Source organism: Staurois parvus, unplaced genomic scaffold (genome assembly GCF_062004578.1).
Source record: "Staurois parvus isolate SC_StPar_1 unplaced genomic scaffold, SC_StPar_1.0 ptg001068l, whole genome shotgun sequence".
NCBI lineage: Eukaryota > Metazoa > Chordata > Amphibia > Anura > Ranidae > Staurois > Staurois parvus.
In genome coordinates this window covers 428,908-449,181 of record NW_028318864.1, presented here as the reverse complement: position 1 = coordinate 449,181, position 20,274 = coordinate 428,908, and the positions used below count along the sequence as shown (strand labels likewise).

Genomic DNA, 20,274 nt, shown 5'->3' with positions numbered 1-20,274 from the left:
AAGAGATGGGTTTTGAGGGAGTGCCTGAATGTGGGGAGGGAAGGCGGCAGTCGGATGGATTGGGGCAGTGAATTCCAGAGGATAGGGGAGGACCTGGAGAAGTCCTGCAATCTTGCATGGGAGTAGGAGACCAGGGAGCAGGATAGAAGGAGGTCCTGTGAGGAGCGAAGGATACGGGTAGGGTGGTACTTGGGGATCAGGTTGGTGAGATAGTCAGGGGCAGTGTTATGAACGGCTTTGTAGGTCAGGATTAGAAGTTTAAATTTGATGCGTTGGGCAATCGGGAGCCAGTGGAGGGAGAGGCAGAGGGGGGTGGCAGAGGTGGAGCGGGTGGTGAGGTGGATGAGTCTGGCCGCTGAGTTCAGGATGGTTTGGAGCGGGGAGAGCCTGCACTTGGGTTGGCCGGTGAGAAGAGAGTTGCAATAGTCAAGGCGTGAGATGAGGGAGTGTACAAGAAGTTTGGTGGTGTCTGGGGTGAGGAAGGCACGTATCTTGGCAATATCGCGGAGATGGAGCCTGCAGGTGTTTGTAAGTGATTTGACATGAGGCAGGAAGGAGAGGGTCGAGTCAAGAATAACGCCAAGGAGGAATGATAGTGGTGTTGGTGGTGGTGATGGATAGGATGGGGGGGGGGGGTGTGGGCAGGGGGAAAGACGAGGAGTTCGTTTTTGGAGAGGTTAAGCTTGAGGAAATGGAGCAACATCTAGTCTGAGACATGATGTCGACATGAGTCAGCACTTGAGGCTCCACAATGGACATCATGCACTCTGTTATGTCACATGTATGACCGTATTCCTGGTTAGATTCTCTGGAGGCATTTCTGATTTCCATGGCAGGTGGACATATTTTAAAATGTCCATAGCAGAACACCTCTCAGAGGAATTGAGGGCCAACAAGTCCCAGAACATCTGCTTGGCTGCAATGGAGAATTGAAGCCACTTTCCTGGTGCCAATGTTAGATCTTTCTTCATTTGCCACCAAGCAAACTCCCGATACGTGTGGTCAAGACCCTCTGCTTCTTTCCAGGGCAATGAGCTGGTTGTAATTGTGTACAACAGGACTCCAAAGGCCCACACATCAATGCTCGATTGCAGCAGCAATTGATCCCTTCTTTTAGGCTGCACAGTTCTGGAGCAGTGATGGTATGAAACAGAACATAGGTGGTGCTTGAGTGCCTCAGAGCCTTGGTCAGTCCAAAATCTGCTACTTTGACCTCATTACATTCAATGTCCATGAGCAGAATATTGTCCAGTTTAATGTCCCGATGGACCATTCCTCTGCTGTGCATAAAGTCCAATGCAATCGCTACCTGTGGAACAAGGCGCTTCACAACATCTTCATTTAAAACCAACCTGTAAATAAAAAAACACAATTTTTATATATATATATATATATATATATATATATATATATATAATTATTATTATACAGTATTTATAAAGCGCCAATAGTTCGCTCAGCGCTGTACATTACAAAGGGAGACAGAACATGTGACAGAACAATACCAATATAATGCAAAACATGAGGGGATCAAGGGCCCTGCTCTTTCGAGCTTACAATCTAGGAGGGAGGGGGTGGTGGCACAGGAGGAGATAGCTGTGGGGGATAAAGTGGTAGGAAGAGTGGAGGAGGTTGGCAAGTTAGCAGGGGGTGGGGTAGGCTTCCCTGAAGAGATGGGTTTTCAGGGTGCGCCTAAAGGAGAGGAGAGTAGGTGATAATCTGATGGGTTGGGGCAGGGAGTTCCAGAGGATGGGTGACACCCTGGAGAAGTCCTGGAGGCGGGCATGGGAGGAGGAGACCAGGGAACTAGAGAGAAGGAGGTCTTGTGAGGAGCGGAGTGTGCGTGCTGGGCGGTACTTGGATATTAGGTCAGTGATGTAGTTCGGGGCAGTATGGTGGACAGCTTTGTACGTCAGCGTTAGGATTTTGAATTTGATCCGTTGCGCAATCGGAAGCCAGTGGAGGGATTGGCAGAGGGGGGTGGCGGAGACAGAGTGGTTGGAAAGGTGAATGAGTCTGTCAGCCGTGTTCAGGATGGACTGAAGAGGGGATAGCCAGCGGCGAGGCAGGCCAGTGAGGAGGGAGTTGCAGTAGTCGAGTCGTGATATGATGAGGGAGTGGATGAGCTGTTTAGTGGTTTCTGGGGTTAGGAACGTGCGGATTTTGGCGATGTTGCGGAGGTGGAGTCTGCACGAGTTTGTTAAAGATTGGACTTGGGGCTGGAAGGATAGGTTGGAGTCCAGAATGACACCCAGTACTCTGGCCTGCAGGGCGGGTTTGATGGTAGCGTTGTTGGATGTGACGGAGAAATCAATGGGGGGTGGTGTCCGGGCTGGGGGGAAGACAAGAAACTCGGTTTTGGAGAGGTTCAATTTAAGGAAGTGGAGCGACATCCAGTCTGATATGTCGCTCAGTAGGTGTGTGATTCGGGCTGAGACCAAGGGGGTGAGGTGGGGGGTTGAGAGATAGATTTGTGTGTCGTCGGCATAGAGATGGTAGTTGAAGCCGTGAGAGTGTATGAGTTGGCCAAGGGAGGAGGTATAGATGGAGAAGAGAAGGGGCCCGAGGACAGAGCCTTGAGGGACCCCAACAGAGAGGGGGAGTGAGGGGGAGGTGGTAGCATTATAGGTAACACTGAAGGAGCGTTGTGACAGGTAGGATGAGAGCCAGGAGAGAGCAGAATCTCTGAGGCCGAGGTAGTGTAGTTTTTTGAGGAGGAGGGGGTGGTCGACTGTGTCGAAGGCCGCAGAGAGGTCAAGGAGTAGGAGCACTTAATAGTGGCCATTAGTTTTGGCGGTTAGCAGGTCGTTGGAGAGTTTGAGTAAGGCAGTTTTGGTGGAGTGTAGGGGACGGAAGCCGGACTGTAGGGGATCGAGGAGGTTGTTGTCGTTGAGGTGAGAGCATAGGCGGGTGTAGACGAGGCGCTCGAGGAGTTTAGATGTAAATGGGAGCAGGGAGACGGGTCTGAGGTTGTTCGGGTCATTGGGGTCCAGGGAGGGCTTTTTAAGTATGAGGGTGATGTGTGCATGTTTCAGAGGGGAGGGGAAAGTGCCTGAGGAGAGGGAGAGATTGAAGATGTGGGTGAGGGAGCGTAAAATGGAGGAGGAGGAAGGTCGTAGGAGTTGAGGGGATAGGGTCGAGGGGGCAGGTGGTGAGGCGGGCATCAGAGAGGATCTTGGAGACTTCCTCGATGGTAGTAAGGTCAAAGGTGTGGAGTGTTGGGGGAGCTTCAGTATGAGGAATGTAGGGTGGGGTGGAAGAGGAGGTCAGAGCAGTGGTGGGGCTGTGGGAGAGGGGTGATGAGGGGGTAGCTGAGTGAGGGTGAAGGGGGTTGGAGAGAGTTTGAGCAGCGACAAAGTCCCTGCGGGTTATGTCGAGGGGGAGGGGGGATAAGGGGGTAGCTGTGTGAGAGGGGACGGGTTGAGAGGGTGTGTGAGTTGCGGCAATGTCCTTGCGAATTGTGTCAATTTTGTTTTTGAAGTGATTGGCAATCTCAAGGGCAGTGAGTGAGGTGCTGGGTGGAGGTGGGGGTGGAGAGAGTAGAGAGTTGAAGGCAGAGAAGAGTCGGCGAGGATTGGAGGAGAGGGCCTTGATGAGGGTCAAGAAGTAGGCCTGTTTGGCAGCATGGAGGGAGGAAGTGTAGGTGTGGAAGGCAGATTTGTAGCGGATGAAGGCATATGACATATATATAATAACTAGACACAAATAGCACAAGGTTACCCAACATATTGAACCCATTTACCTCTTGTACAGGGAAACATACATTAGCTGAATACACAAGGACTAGGATAAAAGGAAACCTGTGACCATGCAAAATGGTGCAAGATCCATCTTACTCCATTTTAAACCTTGCTTCATAACTTGAGTGAGACACATACCTAAAAACAACAAGCATATGCTCATTATACATCCTACCAACTCACTGCCCTGGGAAAGGAATCTTTAAAACTCAGAAATGCTTTAAAAAGTCACAATTTCTGCTTTTAGTTGCTTTAAAGATTGATAGAAACTTGCATTTGGCTTTACCAGTGACTGAAGGCTTCCAGCTGGTGCCACCTCTTGGGCAAATACATAGTTGCTGCTGGTATGGAAAGCAATTTCATGGGTCGTGATGATGTTTGGATGACCGCTGAGACTAAGACATTCTATATTCCATTAGGAGGTTGTCCATTGGAGTTGTCTCTGCTCATCAGTTTCAAAGCCACCAACTTATCTGTTGAAAAGAAAAAGCCAGACAGACAATGAGTATCATAAACCCAACAGAGAAATAATGAAACTCACCAAAAACCTACTGAAGTTAAAATCTGGTATAAATCTAAAGCACTGATTAGGATTCATAATCACTCAAAAACAGTAAGTGAGGGTTGCTTGGAGAACTTTAAAAAATACTGCTTAAAGCTTTGGAAATGTTCTTCAGCCGAAGCATTCTGTTGATTCTTAGATCTTGGATGTCACACTCATATCTCAGTTTAGAAGTAAAGATCCTTTAGACATCTGAGCTGTAAATAGAACTAAATCTGCAGAGGGAACCCAGAGCATTAACTAGAATATGTAAATATCAGACTTGTATATTATGGCAGACTTGCTCATTATAGTCTCCCCTCCTCTGGTGATGCAATATCTACAGTATGATTCCCCTTGTTGCACCATGCAACCGAAGAACCTTTACCTGCTAGTTACTCTTTTCCATAGTTTATTTCCACTCATTCAGAAGCACAACTGATTCTGTAAATCATTCTCTTTACATGAATTAGGCTACAAATTTACCTGAACCCCGATGTTTGGCCAAGAGAACCTTTCCATAAAACCCTGTCCAAAGCTCTTTAATGGGGTGGAAATGGTCTGTCACCTCCATCATCCTCAGGTTTTTAGAGCTTTCGGTGATGACCTCAAGAAGGTTCTTTGCAGTGTTTTGTTACTTCTACAATGTTAGAAGCCATTATGGAATTAAATAAAAAAAATTGTATTGTAACTAAGAGTTATTTTACGTTTCAAAACTGCTATATGCGTAGAATTATAATTAAATACATGTTGGGCTTATGTTGATGAGCTTTTATTCACAGCAAGTGGATATTGCTTTCCTATATAAGTCTATGGTAAAGCAAAACCCACCTGAAGTCAGTCAAATTCAACTGTCAATATACAATAGAAAACTGATTCTATTGACAAACCCTTTACTGTGATGTTAGCGATAAATACAAGAAGTAAAATTATTTTATAGATTCCAAAGAGAGAAAGGAGTGATGTAGAATGGCACTGGGCAAAGGACCGAGAGTGCCATCATTCCAAACCAACAAATGTCTACAACAAGGTAACAATCGGGGACTTCCTAGGATGGCAGCCAGGGATATAAAAATATTAAAAAAAAACATACAAACAAGGTATGCAGCGCTAAACAGATGCTATAAAGAAAACACTGTTCCCAATGGTTCTGTAGGAACAAAATGATGATGCTAATAGCTTGTCCAAGTTCCCAGTATGGTAATTAAACCATGTAGACTTGTAGGAAAAAATGTTCATAACAGCATAACATGAGCGTGCAATCCTGAAGATACCAACAAAATTATGCGCTTACCACTAGGGCATACAAACTGAGCGTTGTATGTATATACTCAGGTGTGTCATCAATGGAAGGAGGAGCCAGGTTCACACTGCGGACAGCATCCGGTTACTAGGATAAGCACTCAGGGGACGTCAGCACACGCTCTGGGGTCACATCCAGCTCACCGGTAGGTCCAACGGCGTCCAACCTCACGGTATATACTCCTCCTATGGCGGTTCAACTTTCATGACTCGCAAATAAACGAGTCACAAAGCAAAATAGTATTGATGGTGAAGTACGTCTTTATTGAAAAATTTCATAAGAAGGTATAAAACTCACATGCAAAAATGAATGAGAGCCTATCAACCTCCCTGGTGGTCTATGGCTCCCTGGCGTACAGTGGCGTCAGCTGGGTGAGTCCCCTGACATGTTGCGAGCAAAACAAACTTGTTATCAAAAATGTATTAGTTACATCATACATAAGTTTCTGTATTGATCATAATGTGTGAATCCTTTACACTTTTGCATGATGTGACTAAACCATTTGAAAGTATCTTTCATAGCTGGGTTTTGACTTTTTCTATCCCTACATGCCATCCTAGGAAGTCCCTGGTTTTACTTTGCTGTAATAAAGTAAATTTACTAAAGATAAGCGACTTAAAGCACAAATCCAACCAAAGAATTTGGATAAAAAAAAAAAAAAAACAAGGGAAGGTTAGAACATCTTTTAACTTTTTATTGCCATTTCTGACGTCCGATCTCCCCTCACTTCATGTGTGTGGTCAGCAAAGCCTCTTTAAGAGGCACAAGTGGGGGAAGAATGAAAACCTTTATTAGGTTTAAAATTGTACAGCAAAAAAACTTTAATAAAAAAGATTGAAGATCAGGTACATAAACAAAGCTTTGGGGACTAAAAAGGTGACCAATATCAATTCACAATAGGAAATATACCAGAGTCAGGTATAACTGGACAATGAAAACTGCATTCTAGCATGATATAGTAACAGGGAAATACAAGGGGTCCCTCATCATGGACCTATACTGGTCTTGCTATGCATACACCATAGATGAGTGTTTCTCAACCTTTTCTTAGTCAACGTGCCCTTTACAATTCCACACAATCTGGGAGGCACCCCATGATAAAATGTAAGAACTAAACAAATCATTTTACGTAACGCAGTAACATCCACACAAGTAGGACCCCCAACATTAAAAGTGGTTTGTTCTTTCATAGCTATTGCACCTTTGCACATTGCTACCAACATGTCCCAACATTCTCCCTCACTCAGCTAAAGTGACCCCAGTGCTGATGGAGAGGGGCAAACAAGGATTCAGGTGACTGATGTCCTCCTTTTCAACCAATTACATCATCTGTTGTTGGGATGTCAGCGGCTGGACCCCACAGAACCCAAGGTTGTAATGCTGCACAATACAAACTTGTGGTTTGTGTAACAAAAAGGCAGGACTGATCCACTTACTGTCATTGGGGAATTTGGGGCAATTTTCCAAGTCTCCGCTGAAGAACCCAGCACCCTGGTTTGGGGAAAAAAAAAAAAAAAAACACAACAAAAATAAAATCTGCCACAGAAAGTTCTAGCCAGACTAGCAAGCCATGGATAGAAATAAAAAGGCAGGTTTTGCAATATACAGGTCATAGGACAAGATAGTTGGAGCACTCAGACTCATATCTTTGTCAGGTGTTTATTGCCATGTGTGTCCCAGTATTGGGTCACTAGCGGATCTTCCCAATAAGGACCCAGGTGGTAATAAAAACCTGACAGAAGTTATAACTCATTCATAAATCAAGAAAATAAATGGGATTGGCTGGAGTTGGCCTCTAGCTACAGCCATTGTATTGAGTTGCTGGTCAGAGTTGCCAACTTTCTAGTCAATGTTATGTAAGCTTGTCATTGTAACAATATAGTGGAAGAGAAAACAGAACCCCACATGTACTAAATATGACAAATGGGAATAGTGGAATTTGGGACCTGATTGCATTAACCCCCCCCCCCCCCCACATTGTGCTTTCAAACCAAACTAAAAATTGCCACAGTTTAACCACAAGGGGACCACCCACAGTACATTTACTGCTGCAAAGTGGCCCCTGTAGGACGGATCACATTTATAAACTTCATCCTGTTTACATGGTAGGGGGCGCACGCCATTGCCTTGCCCGCGGCACCGATTGTGGGCGATTACCTGCCAGGTCCCGGCAAAGACTCATCCCCCATATAGTAATTCATCCCCCCATATAGTAATTCATCCCCCCATATAGTAATTCATCCCCCCATATAGTAGTAGTAAGTAAGTAGCAAGTAGTAAGCCAAGTCCCCCCTGTGTCAATTCACTTACCTTTGCTCCGCGCGTTCCTCTCGCCGTGTTCCCGCGCCGTTCCGGTCTTCAGGGTGGACTGTGAGAGGAGCCTAGCTCCTCTCACGTTCGTCACGCTGCCCCGCCTACACACATCCTGACAGCCAATCACTGGCTATCAGGATGTGAGTGGCAGCAAGACTGGCCAATCATTGCATTTGAGCGCGCTGCCCTGGCTGTTTTTTTTTTTGGATCACGCTGCAGAGTCCCTGCCGCCCGAGAGGAGGGAGGGGAGTGGGCGCCCGGCACACAAGAGCCGCGGCTTGCCGACCACTGGCCTAGTACATCCTGGTCTTTCACATACCTCTTATATTGTAAACGCCAAGCGGCAGGGCCCTCCTAACCCTCTTGTATTGAATTGTATTGTCTCCCGTTATATTGTAAAGCGCTGACAACCACAACATCTCGGTTTCCAAATGCCTCTGTTAATGTAATTTTCGGTTTACGATTGAAAATCATGCCTTGGTTTACAAATTTTTTTTTCACAATACGAAGTGTATGTCAATGCTGATTTTTAAAAGCAATTGCCTCTTCACTATAGCTCACAACATTAGCTGTCAGTTTCCCCAGAGCTAAAAGGATACTTTGTATCTTTTAAGAAACTGAAAGGAAACATGGTTTCTTTTAAGTTGGAGGGGACAAAAAAAAAAAAAAGGGTTCATGGAGTGGGACTTGTAGAAGATGTTTCCCGGGGTGTTTGCTCGCAGTCTGTCCAGCATGCAGTAGAGTTTCTTGTTGTATCTTCCTGCTGCTTGAGTTAAACTGCTTCTTAGCACTCCATTAACTTCTTGCCAACAGCAGATAGCCGACTGATGGCTACACTGCGGCCGGCCAGTTCTGGGAGGGCGTCATATGACATCCTCCCAGAACGCGCTCTCCTGCACGCCCCCGGCGATCTCCATGATTGCTGTGTCCTACAAACACAGCTAATCACGTGATGTGGTATAGGCCAATCACAACGGCCTTTTACCACATGATCAGCCGTATCCAATGACACGCTGATCACCAGGAAATGCAATTCCTGGTTCTCGGCTGCACTTTCCTCATGCTGTCAGAGCGCGAGGAAAGTACTGCCAAGAACCAGCAGTTGTCAGAGCGGGGATCGGCACGAATCAGGGCACTGATGATCAGTGCCCACCTGTGCCCAGCAGTGCTACCCACCAGTGCCGCCACCCACCAGTGCCCCCACCTGTTCCAAGAAGTGCCAACCACCTGTGCCCATCAATGCAGTGCTGGCAGTCAGTGTCCAACGGTTGTGCCAGTCAGTGCCGCCTAATCAAAGCACATCAGTGAAGAAAAAAAAAAAAAAAAAAAATCACCTGTTTGAAAAATGTTATAATAGAAAAAGGAAATTTTTTCTCAATTTTTTCCACTTTTTTTGTTTATAGCGCAAGAAGTAAAGTGCCCAGCAGCGATTCAATACCACCAAAAGAAAGCTCTATTTGTGAGAGAAAAAAAAAATTTCATATGGTTACAATCCTGCATGACTGCGCAATTGTCAAAGAGCGACAGCGCTGAAGGCTGAAAATTGGCCTAGTAAAGAAGGGGGTATAAGTGCCCGGTAGGTAAGTGGTTAAACCAGCACCCCATCTGTGACTGTACCCCCGATCTGTGACCTCCCCCCATGAGCTGATCTAAATTTATAGGGAGATGGTCAAATGAGCACTCTTGTCCGTCCCAATTAGGAACTGATAAGGATCACATGAATTGGGGGGGATATTTCTAAAAAACACAAACCAGACACAGGCCACGGTCATAAAAAGTGCAACAAGAGGTGAGAACTAATCAGACACAAATATATATATTATTTGTTCGGAGATAGCCGGAGTCTATGCGTTGTTGAGGTTGCAGTTTAGAGTGGAGAGCAGACAGCACCAATTTACCTGTGAAAAGCAGGGAAGCCATGATTAGACTGCTGTGTTCAACTGCTTCTTAGCACTCCAACAACAACAGTACTCAGGCAGAAAGCATGTTTCATCATGACAGACCTTCCATGCAATATTAATTACATTTCATAGAAGTCTTCCTGACAGTAAAATCAAAATCTCCATTCATGGAACACGACTGCCTCTAGTGGACAGGTACAGACTAACAATGTATCCTGACTGCCCAAACTGAAAGACAGTCAACACTTACTATGGGGGACCCAACAGACAACGGATCCCCACAGTAGTTACACAGGGAAAAAAAAAAAAAAAAAGAAAACACCACACTTATTTTGCTTTCTTAAAAAAGGAGAACTTTTGCTAGCTGGAAAAAAAAAACCCCTTGCTTGCTAAAAAGACTTTTGCTGCTCACACTTAATTTTTCTTGTTAACACTTTCAATTACTGAAAAGGACACACTCTTTGCTGGCTGGAGAGACTGTTGCTTGCTGAGGAACACCACTTGTACCTGCCTGCCGTCCCATCCAAAGATCTCCAGACCGCCATCCCTGGGAGTGGTGAGATATTGTGGCCCAAGTATCATAACTTATCCATCCCAAACTCATTAATGGAACTTTAACTGTCTCTATGGAGCTGTAGTGCTGGTACTGCGCACGGCGATGTAAACTGATCATTATTCCGGAATTGTATAAATCTTGTTGAAACATTGAGATTGGATGATGTTTAGGGAGTTGGGTGCTTATTTATCGTATCGGGTTGTATTGTTTGTAGACAATAGTTTTTTTCCTCTTTATGGCTCTGCTGAAAACGTATGAGTTTTAGGACGAACTTTAAGTGTGTTTCAGTTTGTTATATCAGAAGTAGTCTCCCACCTTCCTTCATTAGAGGAACTGCAACGAATACTGAAATAGGATATTTTGCTAACCGTTGATCAATCCAGGGATTTGTTGTTTTACTCTGCTAGTGTATACATTTAGGGCTCCATGCACATGGGGGGGGGGGGGTGTAACGTTATCTGTATAAAGTAAAGTTAAAAAAAAAAAAAAAAAAGGGCTGCAAGTTTTTCAGCCTTTAGTAGGTTTTTTTGACCCCCCCCCAAAAAATGTATTTTTTTTGCTCAAAAACACTGGTTTGTGCGGTTTTCACTGTTAGATAGTTTTTTACATTTAAAGTGCTCTAGAAACACTAGTCCTGGGTTTTTTTCCAGCCAAAAACATGGATTCCAGTCTGTGTGCATTGACACATAGGATATCATGCTGGGGAGTTTACTGCCTGTAAGGGGAAAAAAAAAAAAAAAAAAAAAGCCGCTGTAAAAACATCCCGTGTGCAGGAGGACTAAAGATTGACGAAGAAGAAGTTATTCCTTTGATTGTGTGTAGGGAATACTAATCCCCAGTAATTCTTCAAATGTATTATTATATTTGTATATCCGGTAAGAAGTCACATTGTGGTGAAATAAATCAGGAAAATGACATTGTGGGGTAGATTTTATCAAGGGGTCTGTAGTAAAGTTATTTTGCTGTAACAGCTGGAGACCCCATAATTATACACAGGAGTCAGACTCCGCCCATTAATTGAGATTTCTCTTTTGAGGAATTTCAAGCAGGCAGTGTGGTATTTGGGACACGGTTATCATTTTAATGAGATATATGTTGGGGAATTGGTTTATTTAGTGCAGTTTTCATATTTTTTGCACATTAATTGATATTGCTGACGGTTATACAAAATCAAAAATGCACCACATTACCCCAACGCATTACAAGAACTTGGGAGGGGGAGGGTAGGTCTGCTGGGTGTTGTAGTGCAGGGCAGGTATTGGCAGCTGTGGAGTTCGCAAACCCCACACACACTATTTCATAGAGATACAGGTGTGTCCATTTGCATCCATAAAACAGACGGGGGAAAAAAAAAAAAAAAAAAACACCATAAGAAACACCCGTGTGAAAGAGCCCTTAGAAGAGGATTTTACCAAAAGAATAGTTCATGCTTGGAATAGACCTCCAGCAGAGGCAGTCATTACCAGGAGGAGGAATTATAATTTTTACTCAAAATTAGGTCAGACTCAAACCATTTGGTCATTTTCTGTTGTCTAGATTTCTACAAAAGGATGAGAATTTTTTTAAGCAAAGACATAGGCAGAGAACACACCTTGTGCAGTTATAATGCTGTGTTCCTATGTGAAACATTATTGTAAGCAGCTGTGCCAACAATCCAATGAACAGTCAACAAAAATACAAAGTGCCCTGTGCTGGATCAGAACCCGACCACTAAAACATACAACCCTCTAAAAAGATACACTGCAAATACAATACATAAAAATATAATTAATGCATATAAAAAAAAAAAAAAAAAAAAAAAGAGAAAAAAAAAACAAAACACAGGGGAGGACACATCTTCAAGAGTATTAGCAAATCTTCCCAACCCCAAAGTGGTGCTTCTCTTGTGCAGAAACCACAAATCTGCTCCTCAAAGCTGAACAAAAACAGCATCCATCCCAAATTATAACTAGACTTTAGACTAAGGGGCACATGGACGGGTTTTATAGACAACAGAACATAGTTCCAGCACACTGACCAGCAATCCAATAACATCAAACAGTCCAACCAAATGCTTTAGTCTCACAACATCCACAAATTTCCCCAGCAGCCTTGCCATGACCCCTCTGTATAGCCCAGACTCCAGTCTATGAGCTCCTCCATGTTGGAGGATATATAACAATGGATCAATTGAGGACGGGTGTGTCTAAAGGAAGAGGCTGCCTGCAAAGATACAGGGACATGGAGGAAGCCCAGCAAAGCCCAATGGCAGCTGAAGGCATCTTCAAAGTCAAACAAAAAATGTCATCCACCCCAATTTATAACTATCTTCCAGGAGCACATGGAAGAGCTTTGCACAACACAAACTCCATTCCCCAGTGCACTCAGCAGCTTGACAGAAAATAAACAAACAAAAAAACACAAAAACAAATGACTTATTCCAACAATTTGCATAAAAACAGAGGTTTAGTTGCACAAAATCTCCAAGTATACAGAATATCCACTTGCTGCCCAAACCTATCTGGACACTTCTCACATAAATGTAAAAATCAGGAGTTTTTTTTTCTATAAAAAAGTTTAGAACCCCAAAACATTATATATTATTTCTAAGCAGAGGCCCTAGAGAGTAAAATGGTGGGTGTTGCAATTTTTATGTCACACAGTATTTGTGCAGCAGTTTTTCAAACACATTTTTTTGAGGGGGAAAAAATACACTTTAATGAATTTTAATTCACAAAACCCGATATAATAGTCAATTGTGTGGTAAAGGATGGTGTTACACCGAGTAACTAGATATCTGTCACGCTTTACAATTGTGCGCACTCATGGAATGGAGACAAACCGCACTACTTAATAATCTCCATAGGAAACATTTTAAAAGCCTTTTCAGGTCACCAGTTTAGAGTCACACAGGAGGCTTTATGCTGGAATTATTGCTTTCTCTCTGACGATCACTGCGATACCTCTCATGTGCGGTGTGAACACTGTTTATATATGTGGGCGGGACTTCTGTATGCGTTCACCTTTGTGCACAAGCACAGGGGTGCTTTAACCCCTTCCCAACTGCGCTATAGCCAAAAGATGGAACAGAATCATCCAGTTCTGGGAGGGTGTCTATAGATCTCATCACAAATCATGGTAAAGGGCCAATCACAGTGGCCTTTACCATGTGATCAGCTGTGTCCAATCACAGCTGATCACATTGTAAACTAATTTTACTGGTTATCGGCAATCCTTTCCTCACGCGCTGTCAGTGTGTGAGGAGAACCAGTTACCAGCGATTTTGACAGGACATAATTACACTGATCATCAGTGCCTGATTATTAGTGCAGCCCAATCAGTGCCACCTATCAGTACCCATCAGTACCTCCTCATCAGTGCCACCTATCAGTACCCATCAGTACCTCCTCATCAGTGCCGCCTATCAGTACCCATCAGTACCTCCTCATCAGTGCCGCCTATCAGTACCCATCAGTACCGCCTATCAGTACCTCCTCATCAGTGCCACCTATCAGTACCCATCAGTGCCGCCTATCAGTACCTTCTCATCAGTGCCACCAATCAGTACCCATCAGTACCTCCTCATCAGTACCTCCTCATCAGTGCCGCCTATCAGTACCCATCAGTGCAGCCTCATCAGCAAACATCGGTGTAGGAGAAAGATCACTAATTTGCAAAAGGTTATAACAGAAATGAAGAAAAAAACATTTTTCAAAATGTTCGGTCTTTTTTCATTTGTTTTGCAAAAAATAAAAACGTTGGTGATTAAATACTACCAAAAGAAAGCTGTATCTGTCTAAAAAATAGTTTCTTATGACTACATTGTTGCAGTGCAATTGTCATTCAAAGTGCGACAGAACTGAGAGCTGAAAATTGGCCTGGGCAGGAAAGGGGGGAAAGATTCTGGTATTGAAGTGGTTAAGAATGGTTTTATTTTTTTTTATCACTTTTTTGTTTTAATTTTTTTTAAATCGCTTTTATTGCCATCACAAAGGATGAACAACATCCCTTGTGATATCATGGGCAGTGACAGGTCCTCTCTACTGAGACATATGGGGTCCATTAGACACCAGATCTCTTCTATGCCCTTAAAAACATTTGATCAGACCGAGATCGGTGTTATCAGATGCTTTCACAGGCCGGTAATGGATTGTTTACATTAGACCAAAACCAGAAATGACAAAATACTTGCTGCTTCCAGTTTCTTAGATCATAGAAATGATTGGGGATATTCTGGTCTTTGGTTATCTCTATGGTTGGCAGGCAGAACCAGCGACTTCAGTGTGGGGCTCCTTGGTGGCATGAGAGAGCCCAGGAAGGCATTGGGGGACCCCCTTCAGTTGCATGCAAAAGCAATCCAGTGATTCATTAGCCACTTGGATCACTTTTACTTTATTTAGCATTGCTGGCTGAAAAAAAAAAGATAATGGGGTCATGACTGGAGCTCCAGCCATGACCCCAGTATACCAAATTCAACCAGAGGATATACAGGTACGGTTCTTTTGAGGGAAGTGGATATGGAAGCCAAATGTAACCCACAATCACCAGACGCAATTGGCTTTTTTTCAGTTTGGCAAAATTTGTGTAATAGGACAAGAGATATGCCGGAAGCACATGAAGGATCTCCAAAAAGCATCCAAACATTTTATTAAATGATCACATCACACCATAACAACATTGTTGTCTCTGAGCCCTGCAAGGCCCCTTCTTCAGGCATATGACTTTTATTTTGCATAATATTTTATTGTTCAGAATTTAAGAGATTACAAAATACAGTACAAAGAATACAAGATACAAAAATAACTGCGGACAAAAGACAAATCAACAAGAAATTAAAAAAAGAATAAAAAATCAGATAGCTGGGTTTACAATAAATAATGCAAATTAGAAGTACAAAAAGAGGGGGGAGGGGGACATAACCAGGCCTCGGCCCACAAAGGTGGCTCCAAGCAGTAATAAGAGAAGGGGATGTTCCCCTGAGGTTTTGCCAAACCTTCTACAATCAAAATGACTAGAATTGTGAAAGTACACCTAGCAATGCAGCGACCCCACTGACTACATACCAAAATGCATATACAGTACTGGAGTGGGAGACGCCCTACCAAATAGACTATGCTGAGAAGGATGGACCCAACAGTAGGTCACACCCTCCCACAATAATATGGGGCCCGATCACCTAACATTGCTATTCTTATGCTGTCCATCTATATTATAAGAACTAGTAATTGTGTTCTTAGAAATAATTACATTAATTAACTTAAGAATGTTTTATAAAACAGGACATCAATGGGCCGGCACAGGGAACCAGAAAGAAGAAGTTGACCACCAATGACCTCCATTTTGAAAATGCCCAAACCCATTGATTCAGTGGGGTTCAGCATCCAAAATTATCTCCCTAAATCACATTCAGTAGGCAGTACTGTCACTGAACGTGACTTATTCAAGTGAATAGAGCTGTGCTGCAACTGCCTGTCCAACATTAGGCTTGCAGTTGAAAATACCATTGCAAATACTTCCTCAACTGTCCAAGACAACCCAAAACATTCAGGAAGAAGCAGTATGGCCTCATGATGCCTGTCAGCTGCCCCTGTGCTTCTCTGTGAAAAGTGATCTAAGGCCTTAAAGTCTTGCCCACCCACACAATTCTTTTTTTAGTTTTCTGCTAACAAGAACAATTGAGTACTATCCTGGATACTTTTTTTATTTGCACTAACATTCAATTTTCAGGACAAGTTTTCAGGGTATATCCTCATCTTCAATGTCCAACCAGAGATGAATGGTTCTACTCTCAACAGGAAATACAAGACAGCATACAATAGCCCACCCACCCCTCCAGTTCTGATTGTGTATACTGCCAACAGGAATAAAGTGTGATGTAGGTTTTGTTTTTTTTACCGGATGGCTGTTGGGCCAGTGGTCATTGGGAGCACAGATATGTGCACTTCCCTCTTGTCTCTTTCCCCAGGCTACCCTTCATTGGTAGGTTCTTGTCTCCCCCATATGGTTGTGGGAATGGCATTCCTAATGCTTACCTCATTACCTCTTTATTGAAGACTTCATCGATACGGTGTTGCTTTGGGTGTACCTTATGGGCTCGCTCACACCATGTGCATTGACATATTTTTATGCACCTCTCAGGTCCCTGCATGGGTATAAAGAAAACCATTGCGTTCTGTGTGTCCTGTTCACACCACGATGCTAATGTCATGTGCAGATGGTGTGGTGTGAACAGGGCACACAGAAAACAATATTTTTCATTGAGCTTTTGCAACGACCTGCATGATTGCTAGACCAAAAAGGGGAGGGTCTTTCATATGAATCAATCTTTGAAGGACCTCAATCAGAGGAAGGAATAAGAAAAAAAATCTCAGCCTCAGGCCACATGCCCTCAACATTCAGGGGTGGCTTGCCAGGGGGAACCCTTAGCAAAGCACTTTGTCCCTATAATAAATGAGGACAAGGGTCTCTTCCCCACAACCCTGATTGGTGGTTGTTCGGTTCTGCAGATACTTATTGAAACCTGGAAACCCCCTATAAAATAAGTGGTCCCCATATGCAGAGCCCCCCCCCCACATGGCTGGGGATTCCCAGTGACAGCAGCGGTTCCTAAAATCCTGTGACAATGGGAAGCTGTCATATGTAGGACTGTTAGAAATACAGCTCCTACATACGATGCTTGGGGAAAGGTTTGGGCGTTAAAGGAAAATCCAGACTAAACCTTCATCTTAACCCTAATGGATGGGAAGATAGAGGACCTCCTTAGGATAATCTAGGAAGAAAGTTCTCCCTCTGTGGCACCAGCCTTGGCAGCTGCATGTGTGGCTCACAACCTGGATGTTTGGACTGGTAACTTGGGTCAGCATATTGGGGGGAAAAAAATTCCCTTGCATGAGATTGTGGATAACATTCAGCTTGTAACCAAGTTTTATAAAACGGACACAACCATGAAGTCAGTAAGAGCGTCCACCAGATCAGATCCTTTTCCTAATTTGGCCAGAAGGGCCATCTGGCACAGCATGCAATACACTGGTATTTGTGACTTGGTAAAGGGCGAGATCAGTGGGCACAGCTGCTGCTGGGAATGTGGACAAACAAGGAACAGGACTAGAAGCCAACACTGATGCTGTTACTGCTGAAACCATCAGACCCTCATGCTGTGATCCCAGGACACAGCCCAGACACAACCGTCATGGGACAATAAACTAAAAAATGGGCATGCCCTGCCAAATCGGGAACAGTTGGAAAGTATCAATCAGTGGAGCCCCTCATTTCTCCTGCTAGGTAATAGAGTGTAAAGTTTTCAAAATAATGTTAATAGGAAAAAAAGAACTGAAAAATCAAACTCTGAACACTGGAACATCAAAGAAATAGAGGTTTTCCATACATGTGGGAGTAATAGCAGCAGAAGTAGTAAAGTAGTATAAAGTGATAGTAGTATTAGTAATAGTCATATTGCTGTATAAACATAATAATACAATATTGAATAAACCAGAGGTGAAGAAGCACAAGAGCACCACCCAGTGCACAGGAGGAGTAACCACAGATTAGTAAAAGTTACTACACTATGCAGCTGGGGGGGGGGGGCTTGCTGATCTCAGGCTCGGTAATGTAACATCATTCCATCAATGTATCCAAGGATTCCTCAGTCCATACTGCAATAGAGTCATTAAAGTCTTCATTTATTATGACAATATTATACTTACCATATATGCCTTGTACAGAAGGATTGCAGAACACACATTCCAATACACTTGACAATGAACAAAAAAAGGAAAAGAAAACCAACAAAATGTAAAAAAATGTCAATTTGTTCTAATATAGTACACATGTTTAGGAGCTTTATTTAAATCTGTCTTTATTCTTGCTGGCCGGGCCGGACATATGATTCACATGTGTTTCCCATCCTCATCTATCCTCCAGCAGAGAACAGGTCCTGAATGCTGCTGCAGAGAACTGGGCTCATGTGATGCGGTGAGCTTGGCTCCCTGAATCATTTCTCTGTCATCTCACAGAAGATGTTGCATAACATTGGGTGTCAAATCCTGGAAAAGACTGAATCTGGAGCAAAGACAATATGGGACAGCACTAGAGCCTGGGGAGGGAGAACATTGCTTGTTTTTGTAAACAGGCCCCCCTCCTACTACATGAAAGAATAAAACTAGAAATGAGTTTTAAGGCCATTTAAGGAGAACAATAAAATCAATGGTGAGAAGAAGTGCAATGTAATTTCTATGTAGTATAACCATGCCATTAGCTGCTCTGTGGCCCTGGAGCAGAGGGTCCCGTAATTTGACCATATAATATTTTCTTAGGCAGGGGAATCATTGGGAGACTAAAGCCAAATAGAATGAATGTGTAATTAGTGTAGGTACCATGTAAGCATACATCGGTGTTATAGCTTTAGAATGGTATATGTTTGAATAGTGAAATTGCTTTTGAGAACTGTGGTGGAAAGAAGTGGACATGTGGTCCAATTAGATCGGTGCTTCTGTGGCTCATTATATACGGTTTTCCTACGCTATGAGTTAGTATTCCTGAAATCAGCAATTACAGTAGATAAGCAAACATGTGACCAGCTACAGAAAAAGCCAGCAGTCCTAAGATTTAGACTTACCTTCCCCTAGGACATGAGTCTTGTATGAGGCAGAACTTGATGAGGCTCCACAATGGACATCATGAACTCTGTTATATCACATGTATGACTGTTTTCCTGGTTAGATTCTCTGGAGGCATTTTTGCTGTCCATGGCAGGTGGACATATTTTAAAATGTCCATAGCAGAACACCTCTCACAGGCATACAAAATGGTGCCATTAATGGTGCAAGATCCATCTTAACCCATCTTACTCCATTTTAAACCTTGCTTCATATCTTGAGTGATACACATACCTTAAACAACAAGCGTATGCCAACTATACATCCTACCAACTCACTGCCCTGGGAAAGGAACCTTTAAAACTCAGAAATGCTTCAAAAGCAACTAAAACTAGAAATTGTGACTTTATAAAGATCAATACATTTTTGATACAAACTTACATTTAGCTTTACTATTGAATGAAGGTTTCCAGCTGGTGCCACCTTCTGGACAAAGACATAATCGTTGCTGGTTTGGAAAGCGATTTCATGGGTTTCGATGATATTTGGATGGCCGCTGAGACTAAGAGACATTCCGTATTCCACTAGGAAGTTGTCCATTGGAGTTTTCTCTTTATTCATCAGTTTCATAGCCACCAACTCATCTGTTAAAAAGAAAGACATAAAAAGACAATGAGTATCATAAACCCAACATTAGAGAAATGATGAAGCTTGCTAAAAACCTGCTAAAGTTAGTTAAAAGTTTATGTAAATCTAAAAGCTCTGACTTATTAAGATCCATAACCATCACTCAAAAACTGGAAGCAAGGGGGGCTTGGAAAACTTAGAAACTTAAAAATGCTGCTCAAAAGCACTCAGAAGCACAACTGATTCTGTAAATCATTCTCTTTACATGAATTAGGCTACAAATTTACCTGAACCCCGATGTTTGGCCAAGAGAACCTTTCCGTACGATCCTGTCCCGAGCTCTTTGATGGGGTGGAAGTGGTCTGTGACTTCCATCATCGTCAGGTTTTCTGAGGTTTCGGCAATGAGCTCAAGAAGTTTCCTTGCAGTGTTCTTGGTTACTTCTACAATGCTAGAAGCCATTCTGGAATCACAACATCAAAACATACAAATGAGTTTCATTTGGCACTAATCATTAGTAAGTGGCATTAATCATCTCTCTGGATATCACCCAGTTACTGTTATTAATTGTCACCTTCATTAGAGGTGGGGGGAGGGGTAGTATTGTAACTAAAGACAGTTATTTTACATTTTAAAGCTGATATATGCTTACAATTCTTATTAAATACATGTTGGGCTTATGTTGATGAGCTTTTATTCACAGCAAGTGGATATTGCTTT

At 43.2% G+C, this 20,274-nt stretch overlaps 1 protein-coding gene across 1 annotated transcript; it reads right to left on the bottom strand.

Annotated features, from left to right (window-relative positions):
* Positions 1 to 967: 967 nt before the first annotated feature.
* LOC149440581 (serine/threonine-protein kinase SBK1-like) lies at positions 968 to 20,016 on the bottom strand. Its single transcript, XM_089658441.1, has 3 exons — positions 19,842 to 20,016; positions 19,369 to 19,571; positions 968 to 1,309 (listed from the first exon to the last, which is right to left on the bottom strand). Exons 1-3 carry the CDS (start codon positions 20,014 to 20,016, stop codon positions 968 to 970), a joined length of 720 nt encoding a protein of 239 aa, XP_089514567.1.
* Positions 20,017 to 20,274: the final 258 nt, after the last annotated feature.